The 16,497-nt window shown below is 46.2% G+C and overlaps 1 protein-coding gene across 1 annotated transcript in view; it reads left to right on the plus strand.

Annotated features, from left to right (window-relative positions):
* Nucleotides 1–494: 494 nt before the first annotated feature.
* The window catches only part of LOC137561399 (C-type lectin domain family 2 member D3-like), a 137,064-nt gene continuing 121,061 nt past the window's right edge, over nt 495–16,497 (plus strand). The window contains exon 1 of the mRNA XM_068272693.1: nt 495–581. Within this exon, the coding sequence (XP_068128794.1) occupies nt 515–581 (67 nt within the window). The 5' untranslated portion in view covers nt 495–514. The remainder of the gene's footprint in view (nt 582–16,497) is intronic.

Raw genomic sequence — 16,497 nt, forward strand, 5'->3', positions numbered from 1 at the left:
GGCCTGAGAACTCCTCTCTGCTCTAAAAGATACACAACAGCATAAATAACCTTTACACAAAAAAACATTTCTTTGTTGTAGCTGATACAATTCCTAAAATAAATCTGCAGTGTGTCTACTTCCTGCTTTCATGGAAGCACACATATTGTTAGCAGCCTGGGCTTTCAAATGGGCTTATCTGCTTATCGGCCATAGGCAGTCATGTGACATGGGAGAGAGATCAAATTACAACTTGTGATTAGTCACAAATGAGGGGGAATTAAGCAGACTAAACCCCAAAAATTACAGGGTGCATTGCTCTGTGTTTTCCTTCTGTCCTGTGCAAGAGTTCAGGTCCTCTTTAAATATAACAGGCACACAAACACATATATAAATAAAGACATGTGGTGGCCGCAGTCAGGGGGGGGGGGGGAGCTCGCAGGTTCCTCTCATGATTCTCCATCAGACAGGACCACTTCCCTTCCCTCTTCTCACTTCTCCAGAGGACAGTGACAGAGCAGGACCTGCACACAGGATGGGGGACGCCATCACCTACGCTCAGATGCACTTCTCCAATAAACGGGACTCACAGGGCAAAGCAGGTGAGAGGCAAACTGACTTCACCAACACAGACCCTCCTGTTCTCACACGGTGCGCAATGCATCAGTGTGAGCCTGGCCTAACGCCTGAAAGCAGGTGAGAGGCAAGCATTACTTTACCGACTCCTGCCCTCCTGTGATCACACACGGTGCACAATGCATCAGTGTGAGCCTGGCCTAAAGCCTGAAAGCAGGTGAGAGGCAAGCATTACTTTACCGACTCAGGCCCTCCTGTAATCACACACGGTGCGCAATGCATCAGTGTGAGCCTGGCCTAAAGCCTGAAAGCAGGTGAGAGGCAAGCTTATCACTGACTTCACCGACTCCTGCCCTCCTGTGATCTCACATGGTGCGCAATGCATCAGTGTGAGCCTGGCCTAACGCCTGAAAGCAGGTGAGAGGCAAGCATTACTTTACCGACTCCTGCCCTCCTGTGATCACACACGGTGCACAATGCATCAGTGTGAGCCCGGCCTAAGGCCTGAAAGCAGGTGAGAGGCAAGCATTACTTTACCGACTCCTGCCCTCCTGTGATCTCACATGGTGCGCAATGCATCAGTGTGAGCCCGGCCTAATGCCTGAAAGCAGGTGAGAGGCAAGCTTATCACTGACTTTACCGACTCCTGCCCTCCTGTGATCTCACACGGTGCGCAATGCATCAGTGTGAGCCTGGCCTAACGCCTGAAAGCAGGTGAGAGGCAAGCGTATCACTGACTTCACCGACACAGGCCCTCCTGTTCTCACACGGTGCGCAATGCATCAGTGAGAGCCCGGCCTAAAGCCTGAAAGCAGGTGAGAGGCAAGCGTATCACTGACTTTACCAACTCTCGCCCTCCTGTGATTTCACACGGTGCGCAATGCATCAGTGTGAGCCTAGCCTAAGGCCTGAAAGCAGGTGAGAGGCAAGCATATCACTGACTTCACCAACACAGGCCCTCCTGCACTCACACTGTGCGCAATGCATCAGTGTGAGCCTAGCCTAAGGCCTGCTACACACCGTCAGTTATGATTGTGCAATCACTGAACGATTTTATCACCTCCGTGTAGTGTGAGAGGCGAGCTAGCAGATATTAAATACTAGGAGCAGATTGTTTAGGTAAACTCTCATACTACATGGAGGTGCTGAAATTGGCCAGTGATTGGCCAATCATAATTGAATGTGTGTACCCCAGGCTTTAGGGTGCATACACATGTCTACTTTTGATTAACCAGTTTACCACTTGCATTTTAGTATAAAGCTGAGTACACACAGGAGATAAGGGTGTTTGGAAAATGAAAGATCACAGACCAGTTTTACCCCCTTCCATGTAGTATGAGAGCCATACCTACACAGTCTATTCTATGGAGCTGCACTCCCCATCAGACAGAAATCTTACCCCCTTCCATGTAGTATGAGAGCCATACCTACACAGTCTATTCTATGGAGCTGCACTCCCCATCAGACAGAAATCTTACCCCCTTCCATGTAGTATGAGAGCCACACCTACACAGTCTATTCTATGGAGCTGCACTCCCCATCAGACAGAAATCTTACCCCCTTCCATGTAGTATGAGAGCCACACCTACACAGTCTATTCTATGGAGCTGCACTCCCCATCAGACAGAAATCTTACCACCCTTCCATGTAGTATGAGAGCCACACCTACACAGTCTATTCTATGGAGCTGCACTCCCCATCAGACAGAAATCTTACCCCCTTCCATGTAGTATGAGAGCCACACCTACACAGTCTATTCTATGGAGCTGCACTCCCCATCAGACAGAAATCTTACCCCCTTCCATGTAGTATGAGAGCCACACCTACACAGTCTATTCTATGGAGCTGCACTCCCCATCAGACAGAAATCTTACCACCCTTCCATGTAGTATGAGAGCCACACCTACACAGTCTATTCTATGGAGCTGCACTCCCCATCAGACAGAAATCTTACCCCCTTCCATGTAGTATGAGAGCCACACCTACACAGTCTATTCTATGGAGCTGCACTCCCCATCAGACAGAAATCTTACCCCCTTCCATGTAGTATGAGAGCCACACCTACACAGTCTATTCTATGGAGCTGCACTCCCCATCAGACAGAAATCTTACCCCCTTCCATGTAGTATGAGAGCCACACCTACACAGTCTATTCTATGGAGCTGCACTCCCCATCAGACAGAAATCTTACCCCCTTCCATGTAGTATGAGAGCCACACCTACACAGTCTATTCTATGGAGCTGCACTCCCCATCAGACAGAAATCTTACCCCCTTCCATGTAGTATGAGAGCCACACCTACACAGTCTATTCTATGGAGCTGCACTCCCCATCAGACAGAAATCTTACCCCCTTCCATGTAGTATGAGAGCCATACCTACACAGTCTATTCTATGGAGCTGCACTCCCCATCAGACAGAAATCTTACCCCCTTCCATGTAGTATGAGAGCCACACCCACACAGTCTATTCTATGGAGCTGCACTCCCCATCAGACAGAAATCTTACCCCCTTCCATGTAGTATGAGAGCCACACCCACACAGTCTATTCTATGGAGCTGCACTCCCCATCAGACAGAAATCTTACCCCCTTCCATGTAGTATGAGAGCCACACCTACACAGTCTATTCTATGGAGCTGCACTCCCCATCAGACAGAGATCTTACCCCCTTCCATGTAGTATGAGAGCCACACCTACACAGTCTATTCTATGGAGCTGCACTCCCCATCAGACAGAGATCTTACCCCCTTCCATGTAGTATGAGAGCCACACCTACACAGTCTATTCTATGGAGCTGCACTCCCCATCAGACAGAGATCTTACCCCCTTCCATGTAGTATGAGAGCCACACCTACACAGTCTATTCTATGGAGCTGCACTCCCCATCAGACAGAAATCTTACCCCCTTCCATGTAGTATGAGAGCCACACCTACACAGTCTATTCTATGGAGCTGCACTCCCCATCAGACAGAAATCTTACCCCCTTCCATGTAGTATGAGAGCCACACCTACACAGTCTATTCTATGGAGCTGCACTCCCCATCAGACAGAAATCTTACCCCCTTCCATGTAGTATGAGAGCCACACCTACACAGTCTATTCTATGGAGCTGCACTCCCCATCAGACAGAAATCTTACCCCCTTCCATGTAGTATGAGAGCCACACCTACACAGTCTATTCTATGGAGCTGCACTCCCCATCAGACAGAAATCTTACCCCCTTCCATGTAGTATGAGAGCCACGCCTACACAGTCTATTCTATGGAGCTGCACTCCCCATCAGACAGAAATCTTACCCCCTTCCATGTAGTATGAGAGCCACACCTACACAGTCTATTCTATGGAGCTGCACTTCCCCTCAGACAGAAATCTTACCCCCTTCCATGTAGTATGAGAGCCACACCTACACAGTCTATTCTATGGAGCTGCACTCCCCATCAGACAGAAATCTTACCCCCTTCCATGTAGTATGAGAGCCACACCTACACAGTCTATTCTATGGAGCTGCACTCCCCATCAGACAGAAATCTTACCCCCTTCCATGTAGTATGAGAGCCATACCTACACAGTCTATTCTATGGAGCTGCACTCCCCATCAGACAGAAATCTTACCCCCTTCCATGTAGTATGAGAGCCACACCTACACAGTCTATTCTATGGAGCTGCACTCCCCATCAGACAGAAATCTTACCCCCTTCCATGTAGTATGAGAGCCATACCTACACAGTCTATTCTATGGAGCTGCACTCCCCATCAGACAGAAATCTTACCCCCTTCCATGTAGTATGAGAGCCATACCTACACAGTCTATTCTATGGAGCTGCACTCCCCATCAGACAGAAATCTTACCCCCTTCCATGTAGTATGAGAGCCATACCTACACAGTCTATTCTATGGAGCTGCACTCCCCATCAGACAGAAATCTTACCCCCTTCCATGTAGTATGAGAGCCACACCCACACAGTCTATTCTATGGAGCTGCACTCCCCATCAGACAGAAATCTTACCCCCTTCCATGTAGTATGAGAGCCACACCTACACAGTCTATTCTATGGAGCTGCACTCCCCATCAGACAGAAATCTTACCCCCTTCCATGTAGTATGAGAGCCACACCTACACAGTCTATTCTATGGAGCTGCACTCCCCATCAGACAGAGATCTTACCCCCTTCCATGTAGTATGAGAGCCACACCTACACAGTCTATTCTATGGAGCTGCACTCCCCATCAGACAGAGATCTTACCCCCTTCCATGTAGTATGAGAGCCACACCTACACAGTCTATTCTATGGAGCTGCACTCCCCATCAGACAGAGATCTTACCCCCTTCCATGTAGTATGAGAGCCACACCTACACAGTCTATTCTATGGAGCTGCACTCCCCATCAGACAGAAATCTTACCCCCTTCCATGTAGTATGAGAGCCACACCTACACAGTCTATTCTATGGAGCTGCACTCCCCATCAGACAGAAATCTTACCCCCTTCCATGTAGTATGAGAGCCACACCTACACAGTCTATTCTATGGAGCTGCACTCCCCATCAGACAGAAATCTTACCCCCTTCCATGTAGTATGAGAGCCACACCTACACAGTCTATTCTATGGAGCTGCACTCCCCATCAGACAGAAATCTTACCCCCTTCCATGTAGTATGAGAGCCACGCCTACACAGTCTATTCTATGGAGCTGCACTCCCCATCAGACAGAAATCTTACCCCCTTCCATGTAGTATGAGAGCCACACCTACACAGTCTATTCTATGGAGCTGCACTCCCCATCAGACAGAAATCTTACCCCCTTCCATGTAGTATGAGAGCCATACCTACACAGTCTATTCTATGGAGCTGAACTCCCCATCAGACAGATATCTGTGCAAACTGAGGGATTTATCTGTCGCAGAGGTTTGTCAGGGAGTTTTGAAAAAGACTGATCTTTCTAAAGGTGTCCATTAACGGTACAATTTTTCACTAAATGCGGTCTTTCAATGTGATTTTTACGATTGAATTGTATAGAAAATTTGCATTTTATGAAAGCAATCAATAAGTAAAATAGGATAAAATCGATCCGAAAGTTGGATTTTATGATCAAATTTGAAGAAAGAATTGTTCAGTAAATGTGAACAATCGATAATTGCCTTCCGATTAGTTACAATCGTTCAAATCACCTTGAAGGATAGCATTTTCTGAAAAATTGTACCATTAATGGACATGCTGCACACATGCAAAAGATCGGTTCCTGCAAAAGCAGGGCCTGGATAGGCGAGGGAAAGGAGCTGAGGAAGGCCTCCCATGATAGGGATAGACCTTCTGTCCAGTGGGGAAGGGGTTAAATTCTGGGAAGGGCTGGCCAGGCGACCTGAGCTAGTGGGGAGGCAGGTCGGAGAGAGTGTAGCTGGAGACAGGAAGGGCGTCAGCGGAAGGGGAGGAGCCAGAACGGGAGGAGAAAGTTCCCTCCCACCCTCCCTTCGAATGGTGTTAAGTTTGGTTGTCATAATTTGCAGCTGGCGGGGAAGGGATCCCGGAGGACGGTGGTTAATTCTCAGAGGAATTCCTCAGCGTCTCCGTCATCTGAAAGGTGGTTATTAAGGGCATGCAGCTGTCCCCGAGTCGGCGTTTGCAGCTGGGGGGGCAGTTATTTAGCTGCATTCCCTAAGTTTGGTCTGGTTTAAACTTCCGGTTTTCCTTGTCCTGCAAGGTTTTTTATAGTTCTAGTTTTTTATTAAGAATTGTTTTATATTAAAATATATTGTTCAATAAATTGGGCTGCATTGGCCTATTTTCTCCATGTCAATGTGAGTCCTTTATATTCTTTGTGTGAAAGATTGGTGTGGGGGTAAAGATTTTTGGGACAGGTAATGGGATATGCCCATATCAAGATCTGTTCCTGCAAAATGCATGCATAGTCTATGATCAGGGCCGGGCCGAGGCATAGGCTGGAGAGGCTCCAGCCTCAGGGCGCATTGTAGGAGGGGGCGCACAATTCATTCAGCTGTCATTCCTAATTGTGTTTGAAGCAGAAAGAAATAAGAAAAGGGGATACATGGCAGTGACTGCAAGCCAGATAACTAGAGATTAAGGTGTTGGGGAGGTTGTGGGCCCTGTGGCCCTCTTAGTCTAATAGCAATCAGTGTGTGACAGCTAGAGTTGGGCCGAACGGTTCGCCGGCGAACGTGGTTCGCGCGAACGTGGTTCGCGCGAACTTAGGTGGTTCGCGTGCGGGTACCGCACGCGAACGTTTTGCGGAAGAAGTTCGGTTCGCCCCATAATGCACCTGAGGGTCAACTTTGACCCTCTACAGTCAGCAGGCCCAGTGTAGCCAATTAGGCTACACTAGCCCCTGGAGCCCCACCCCCCTTATATAAGGCAGGCAGCGGCGGCCATTACGGCCACTCGTGTGCCTGCATTAGTGAGAGTAGGGCGAGCTGCTGCAGTCTCTCATATAGGGAAAGATTAGTTAGGCTTAACTTCTTCCTGGCTGCATACCTGTTCTGTTCAGTGAGCCCTCAGCCCACTGCATACCTGTACTGTGATCCTGCCACTGCATACCTGTTCAGTGATCCTGCCACTGCATACCTGTTCTGTGAACCCACCCACCACCACTGCATACCTGTTCAGTGATCCTGCCACTGCATACCTGTTCTGTGAACCCACCCACCACCACTGCATACCTGTTCAGTGATCCTGCCACTGCATACCTGTTCTGTGAACCCACCCACCACCACTGCATACCTGTTCAGTGATCCTGCCACTGCATACCTGTTCTGTGAACCCACCCACCACTGCATACCTGTTCAGTGATCCTGCTGCCACTGCATACCTGTTCTGTGAACCCACCCACCACTGCATACCTGTTCAGTGATCCTGCCACTGCATACTTGTTCTGTGAACCCACCCACCACTGCATACCTGTTCAGTGATCCTGCCACTGCATACTTGTTCTGTGAACCCACCCACCACCACTGCATACCTGTTCAGTGATCCTGCCACTGCATACCTGTTCTGTGAACCCACCACTGCATACCTGTTCTGTGAACCCACCACTGCATACCTGTTCAGTGAACCCGCCACTGCATACCTGTTCTGTTCAGTGGACCCGCCACTGTATACCTGTTTAGTGAACCCGCCACTGCATACCTGTTCTGTTCAGTGGAGTTTGGTGTGTCAGTGTGAAGCAGTACCTTAATTACACTCCCTGATTGATGTATACACATGCAAGATGTTTTAAAGCACTTTAGGCCTGTCATTTAGCATTCAATGTGATTTCTGCCCTTAAAACGCTGCTTTTCGTCAAATCCAGATTTTTCCCGGGGACTTTTGGCGTGTATCCCACTCCGCCATGCCCCCCTCCAGGTGTTAGACCCCTTGAAACATCTTTTCCATCACTTTTGTGGCCAGCATAATTATTTTTTTTTTCAAAGTTCGCATCCCCATTGAAGTCTATTGCGGTTCGCGAACTTTAACGCGAACCGAACCTTCCGCGGAAGTTCGCGAACCTAAAATCGGAGGTTCGGCCCAACTCTAGTGACAGCTGGGGTGGCAGGGATGGAGGGGCGCACTTTGGTGTCTCAGCCTTGGGTGCTGGAGGACCTTGTCCCGCCTCTGTCTATGATATCTGCAGATCATACACCTTGTTTAACAGACATTCATCTGCAGATCAAATCCACCAGGATGGATCTTCAGATCTGCAGATGATTGTCTGATCTGCAGATGAATGTCTGTTAAACAAGGTGTGTATGATGATCTGCAGATAGCATAGACTATGAATGCAATTTGCAGGAACAGATCTTTTGCAGATACTGATCTGTTGCATGTGTACAGCATCTTTGTGTGCAGCATCTTGCAAAGATTTTTATCTGATGGGGAGTTCAGCTCAATAGAATACACTCTGTAGGTATGGCTCTCATACTACATGGAAAGGGGTAAAATTGGTCTGTGATCTTTCATTTTCCAAAGACTTTTATCTGATGTGTGTACTCACATTTAAGGCTCATACACACATCAGAGCATAGTCTTTGGAAAATGAAAGATCACAGACCAATTTTACCCCCTTCCATGTAGTATGAGAGCCATACCTACACAGTATTCTATGGAGCTGAACTCCCCATCAGACAGAAATGTTTGCAAGATGCTGCACACACAGATGCTGTACAGACACAAAAGATCAGTATCTGCAAAAGATCTCTTCCTGCAAAATGCATTCATAGTCTATGAGATCTGCAGATCATCATACACACCTTGTTTAACAGACATTCATCTGCAGATCAGACCAGGGTGGATCTTCAGATCTGCAGATGAATGTCAGTTAAACAAGGTGTGTATGATGATCTGCAGATCTCATAGACTATGAATGCAACTTGCAGGAAGAGATCTTTTGCAGATACTGATCTTTTGTGTCTGTACAGCATCTGTGTGTGCAGCATCTTGCAAAGATTTCTGTCTGATGGGGAGTTCAGCTCCATAGAATAGACTGTGTAGGTATGGTTCTCATACTACATGGAAGGGGGTAAGATTTCTGTCTGATGGGGAGTGCAGCTCCATAGAATAGACTGTGTAGGTATGGCTCTCATACTACATGGAAGGGGGTAAGATTTCTGTCTGATGGGGAGTGCAGCTCCATAGAATAGACTGTGTAGGTGTGGCTCTCATACTACATGGAAGGGGGTAAGATTTCTGTCTGATGGGGAGTGCAGCTCCATAGAATAGACTGTGTAGGTATGGCTCTCATACTACATGGAAGGGGGTAAGATTTCTATCTGATGGGGAGTGCAGCTCCATAGAATAGACTGTGTAGGTGTGGCTCTCATACTACATGGAAGGGGGTAAGATTTCTATCTGATGGGGAGTGCAGCTCCATAGAATAGACTGTGTAGGTATGGCTCTCATACTACATGGAAGGGGGTAAGATTTCTGTCTGATGGGGAGTGCAGCTCCATAGAATAGACTGTATAGGTGTGGCTCTCATACTACATGGAAGGGGGTAAGATTTCTGTCTGATGGGGAGTGCAGCTCCATAGAATAGACTGTGTAGGTATGGCTCTCATACTACATGGAAGGGGGTAAGATCTCTGTATGATGGGGAGTGCAGCTCCATAGAATAGACTGTGTAGGTATGGTTCTCATACTACATGGAAGGGGGTAAGATTTCTGTCTGATGGGGAGTGCAGCTCCATAGAATAGACTGTGTAGGTATGGCTCTCATACTACATGGAAGGGGGTAAGATTTCTGTCTGATGGGGAGTGCAGCTCCATAGAATAGACTGTGTAGGTCTGGCTCTCATACTACATGGAAGGGGGTAAGATTTCTGTCTGATGGGGAGTGCAGCTCCATAGAATAGACTGTGTAGAGTATGGCTCTCATACTACATGAAGGGTGGTAAGATTGGTCTGTGATCTTTCATTTTCCAAAGACTATGGTCTGATGTGTGTATGAGCCTTTAGAGTGAGGTTATTTGGGCTTTCAGCAGCTTTTTCCCACCTCCTGTGTGTTTTTAGTGCCCCCAAACTCCAGCGCTCAGCTGGTCTGAGCACTATATAAATCAATAATAATAATAATTGTTCTGGACTTGTCTCTGGATTCTCCAGTATTTCATTGATTTCCATGACCTCAGCATTTATATCTTGTCCTTTGGCAAGCAAAGTCAGGCCAACACATCATGGGGTTGATTCACTATAATAAATAGCATGCCTTATCAGAGTTATTGTGCCTTATCAGAGTTAGAATGCCTTATCAGAGTTAATGTGTCTTATAAGAGTTAACGTGTGCTACGAACTTATAGCTGCATATTGGCAATGACAAGAGCTCCACTCGTCCTGCCCTGAGCTCCTGCGGGTCCAATCACTTTAAGGACATTATCCCCGAAATATGGGGCAGATTCACCAAACAGCGTTATTTTATAATGCATGTATGGCGTAAAGCTGTGTGCGCTATCGGCATAACGCTACAAGCAATCATGCTATCAGCAGGTACGGTATAGCGCATGTTCATTAAATAGTGGTTGAAAAGTGAAACAATAAAGAGTGTTGATGTTTTTAATACTTAGAGCTGTTAAAGAATTACACGCATACAAATTATATATGTTATTAATTTAAATAGTGTGTACTGTAATAGTGTATGCTTTAAAAACATAGCAAAGTTATCACTCATTACCAAACATGCACTCATCCAGCCAAGCCTCAAACAGCTCCATCACTGTAGGAACATTTTAACAAAAATATTAAAAAAAAAAATTAACATTTGTCCAGGACTATTCATACTTTTTAAATGTCATAAATACGATTAATATTCACAGTGTTCCCAGCAATATGCTGCACCTTTACAGTGTCTTCAGGGGTGTTCGGATCACCCCTTTTTAAAATCCGAATTGATTCGGATACCCGGATATCCGGATCCGAATCAGATATCCGAATCCGAACTTTGCGGGATCCGTGTACACGCGGATATCCGAACGCATTATCTGGGATATCCGGGCGGATATCCGGATTGAGAACCGGAAGTGGCCTTTAAAGAGAATCTGTATTGTTAAAATCGCACAAAAGTAAACATAACAGTGCGTTAGGGGACATCTCCTATTACCCTCTGTCACAATTTCGCCGCTCCCCGCCGCATTAAAAGTGGTTAAAAACAGTTTTAAAAAGTTTTTTTTATAAACAAACAAAATGGCCACCAAAACAGGAAGTAGGTTGATGTACAGTATGTCCACACATAGAAAATACATCCATACACAAGCAGGCTGTATACACCCTTCCTTTTGAATCTCAAGAGATCATTTGTGTGTTTCTTTCCCCCTGTTCTCATGCACTGAAGTTTCAGGCTGCTCATTTCTTCCTGCAAACAGCTTTGCCCTTGTCTGTAATTCCTCAGTATGTGAAAGCCCAGCCAGCTCAGAGGACGATTTATTCAGCTTGTAAAAGATAAGAGAGAAGAGAGAAGCTGCCCTAATCTAAATAATACACAGGCAGTGTGCATAGAGGGGCCTGGAAGGGGGAGTTCATAGCAGAACCACAACACTGAAGAACTTGGCAGCCTTCCAGACACAGGCCGACAAGTCTGACAGGGGAAAGATACATTGATTTATTACAGAGACAGTGATAGTACAAAGTGCTGCAGTTAGCCAGAACACATTAGAATAGCTTTTGGAACTTGTAGGATGATAAAAAACAGGATGCAATTTTTGTTACGGAGTCTCTTTAAATTGCTTCCAAAACGTTTTCAAGGGTAAATGAGGCATGTCGCATCATGTTTTTTTTTTTAAAGGGAAACACTAACTGATTATGTGGGGACTTAAAAACCAAAAAAAAACATCAGGACTAGGTTCCAGACAGCAGTCGTGCAGCCCACATTGTGTCCAAAGTCCAACCGCACAACTGGGACATGACAGTTTTCATCCCAGGCACCTCCAAAAAATTATGCAGCAATTGTGTTTTGGGTTAAATATAGGTGGTATCAACACAGCAGCTGTGGCCTGTGGCAACCTGGCGGTGGGAGCAGCACAGGCAGCAGGAGCAGGGCAATGCGGCAGCAGCAGCAGGTATAACGTGTGCCAGAAGCATGCCGTACGTGGCATGTGGCACATGTACGTGACACATAGTGTTGGTGGTACCACGACTGTAAAAAAATTGTGAACCAGGCGGCTTAGTTAGTCATAGTTAACAATCAGGAGGAGCCAGGAGGCTGTGGTGGTGGTGGTAAAGGGTGGTAAGGTAGGCATAGTGATTCCCAGCCACTTCATGTCCCCCTCTTGGCAACAACAGGGAAAGACTCAATTGCTGTTCTAATTACAAACTTTTTATTGTGAATAATATCACCAAGTACCATAAATCTCAAACATATATACTCTCATGTATTCATCCTTTCATACAAAGAGCAAGCTGGTTCTCTTTTAGGGATAAAAAACCTCAACAATTGTGAGCTGCAAAAATGCCACAACTGTCGCATAAAATTGCAAAATATTAAAATGTGAAAAATACAGTGTTGTATATTTTCTTAAAAATTTGCTGATATGCCAGAATTATCTATACACTCCTAAAGATACTGCACAGTTCCCATATAAAAATGCAGGTCCTGGAACAATGATTATATGTCCTAAGTGGTATAGACTCTAACTATATAAATGGCAATCAATAGCCGTTATGCATAGGATGCCTTGGCAATTCTCACCACTCCTGCGATTAGTCCTCCAGCATGTCCCAGAGGTTCCCAGATAGGATGGTCCTAATACCCACCAGGGGTCTTCCTCAGTAATGCGGGGAGCCGCCTCAGTCACTCAGCGGGCAGTGCCGCAGAAGCGGCAAGCTGCTAGCAGAAAGCGTGACGCCGGATCGGCTATGACCTGCGACTTCCGGTTCTCCGGATCACCAACTTCAGGGGAGAGACGTCACTTCCTAGTGCGTCTCAACCCAAGCTGTGGCCTCTTTCTTGCGTTCCAATCCTCTGTGGTTCCGTAATTCCTCCGTATAACCAGTTGTAGCAATGTTGGTGGAAGGAACGTGGGCCAATCTGTAATATAGCGGGGCGCCCCTATATCAATACAGTTCACAGCTACTCGATTAACATGTTTCAACAGCGCGGCCGTCTTCCTCAGAATCTATGAGTTGGTGGCAATATTTATTTGGTATAATCACAAATCCCGTTGGAGTTTTTTTGCATTTCTTCACCATAGTAAGATTGAAGGGAGGAGTGGCTGAGTCAAGATCATCCCTATATATAAGATGGCGACCTCTACACCAACTCATAGATTCTGAGGAAGACGGCCGCGCCGTTGAAACATGTTAATCGAGTAGCTGTGAACTGTATTGATATAGGGGCGCCCCGCTATATTACAGATTGGCCCACGTTCCCTCCACCAACATTGTTACAACTGGTTATACGGAGGAATTATGGAACCACAGAGGATTGGAACGCAAGAAAGAGGCCACAGCTTGGGTTGAGACGCACTAGGAAGTGACGTCTCTCCCCTGAAGTTGGTGATCCGGAGAACCGGAAGTCGCAGGTCATAGCCGATCCGGCGTCACGCTTTCTGCTAGCAGCTTGCCGCTTCTGCGGCACTGCCCGCTGAGTGACTGAGGCGGCTCCCCGCATTACTGAGGAAGACCCCTGGTGGGTATTAGGACCATCCTATCTGGGAACCTCTGGGACATGCTGGAGGACTAATCGCAGGAGTGGTGAGAATTGCCAAGGCATCCTATGCATAACGGCTATTGATTGCCATTTATATAGTTAGAGTCTATACCACTTAGGACATATAATCATTGTTCCAGGACCTGCATTTTTATATGGGAACTGTGCAGTATCTTTAGGAGTGTATAGATAATTCTGGCATATCAGCAAATTTTTAAGAAAATATACAACACTGTATTTTTCACATTTTAATATTTTGCAATTTTATGCGACAGTTGTGGCATTTTTGCAGCTCACAATTGTTGAGGTTTTTTATCCCTAAAAGAGAACCAGCTTGCTCTTTGTATGAAAGGATGAATACATGAGAGTATATATGTTTGAGATTTATGGTACTTGGTAATATTATTCACAATAACAAATGTGTAATTAGAACAGCAATTGTGTATTAACTTATGTCCAGCGTACCCCTGACTACATTTAAATTTGCCTCTCTTTAGGTGGGGATAGGGGAGAACCCCACCCCAGGTGGCTGCAGCAGGAGGTAGTCTATACTGTAGAAGGTTATTAACAACAGTTATTCACCTAACAGTTTTCTTTGGGCAGCGCCCTCCAGTGTGTCTTCCAACAGGGAAAGACTCACCCAACAGGGTCTGGCTGAGTTTTTCCTTGCACGGGAAGCAATGGAGGGAGCAGAGGAGGCCACTGAGGACTGGCTGCCTGAACAGGCCTCAGTGTCGGCAGGAGTGGCAGAGGGAGTTCTGGTGCTCTGAGTCTGACCACTGCCAGAGCCAGCTTGCTTCAGCCAGATGATGTACGGTACTTTATTAAAATCTGGGTTGGACTTTAAAGCAAATCAGCACGGAGTGACAGACAGCAGTGGAGAAGACAGTGCACACTAACTGCCTAACTGTCACACTGACACTGCTCAGCGTAGCAGAATTGCAGTAATCTGTAGTAAGCTAACACAGTAGTACTACTCTAACAACTAACTAGCACTGCAGTACTAACTACACAATAACACAGTAATCCTATTCCCTAACCTATACTGTGGATAATAGCAGGCCAGCAGCAGGCCTGGTCTCTGTGCACAGCACACACAGACACAGGACCTAACAGCAGCTGCTGCTGGCCTGCAGCACATACTCTGAGTGTCACTGAATTAAATCAAGCTAGCTAACTAATAAACAATAGAACAATAGTGTAGTGAAGGTGTTAATCACTCAAAAGCTTTAGATTTATCACTGTATACAGCACTTGCTAGGCCAGGCAGCAGCACTGGAGCAAGTCTCTCAGTGGCGTACGTACGAAAAGGGCGTCGGGAAAAAAGGGCGCGTGGCATAAACGATAAATGGAAATATCGTTTATAGAAATTATTGTGTAGAATTTCGTTTATAAATAGTGTTTTAAAAATGTATAAATCACTAAATAATGTGTATGAGATCGGCAATTCTTAAAACGTTAATCTTCCCTGTTTGTAAAGTGAAACTTATATTTTCGTTTATTAAAAACCCTCCCTGTACCTATCCCTAACCCCTAGACCCCCTGTTGGTGCAAAAAACCTAAGACCCCCCTGTTGGTGCCTAAACCTAAGTCACCCCTGTTGGTGCCTAAACCTAAGACCCCCCTGTTGGTGCCTAAACCTAAGACCCCCCTGGTGGTGCCTAAACCTAAGACCCCCCAGTTGGTGCCTAAACCTAAGACCCCCCTGTTGGTGCCTAAACCTAAAACCCCCTATGGATAATAATGTTTTACAGACATGAATAAATAAAGAATGTAAAGAAAAAAAATGTAAATTATTTTTTTGGGTGGATAATAATGTGTTAGAAATGTTTTAGAAATAGTGATTTATTATCTTCATAAACGTTATTCGTCACGGGCTCATTTTGTAAACTTAAATCATCACAAACAGTTATAAATCCTTAAAAATCTCCGGGCGCCGTTATAAATCCTTAAAAATCTCTGGCGCCTTATTTTCCCCGTTCAGCGCCCATTAAACGATATTTATAATGAAAGTGAATGGGGCGCCCTTTTTGTCCACTTGTCTCATGCGCCCAAATCTACTGCTTCCCTCTCAGTGAGCAGCCAGTCACACAAGCAAGGACAATATTTCTCATCATGCACCCCTCATTATTTCACAGGGGGGGCTGGCCAGGGTTTCCTTCTGTGATTGGGTGGTAGGGCTTAGGCTGGTAGCCCTCTGATTGTCTCAATGAGGTCAGGAGGGGCTGGCCAGGGTTCCCCTCTGTGATTGGTTGCTAGGGTTTCTGCTGGGAGCCCTCTGATTGGCTCAATGACATCATCTCCATGGTTACAGTATCCGGATTTGGATATCCACTGGATATCCGATCAGATATACGGATTGCGTATAAATATCCGCGTTACCCGGATAGTGCTATTCGGATTTGCAAAGAAATCCAGAATCCGGATCCGGGTTCGGATAGTGGAAAAAGTTCGGATTATCTGGGTAGTTTGGATATCTGGAATCCGGATGAGCACCACTGAGTGTCTTACATTAAACATGTATGTCAGCAATAACATTTTATTAACTATGCCATGAAAATTCACAGTATGCATTCATACCACCAGGGCCGCCTTCAGAAATTTCTTGGCCCCATACTGTGAAAACCTACTGGGCCCCCTCATGCCAGATCGCAGTCTGCAGAAAACTGCTCTTTAACTGCTTGCCGACTGCGTCACGGCAATGGGCTTGGCCGCAGCGGCAGCCCCAGCACGGCCTAAAGTCGATTGGTGTAAAGTCCTGGCGCTTCAGTTTGCAGGAGATCGCACGTAGGCTGTGTGTGCATCTTCAGTCTCCCAGTGGT

The sequence above is a fragment of the Hyperolius riggenbachi genome, chromosome 1 (assembly GCF_040937935.1).
Source record: "Hyperolius riggenbachi isolate aHypRig1 chromosome 1, aHypRig1.pri, whole genome shotgun sequence".
Taxonomy (NCBI): Eukaryota; Metazoa; Chordata; class Amphibia; order Anura; family Hyperoliidae; genus Hyperolius; species Hyperolius riggenbachi.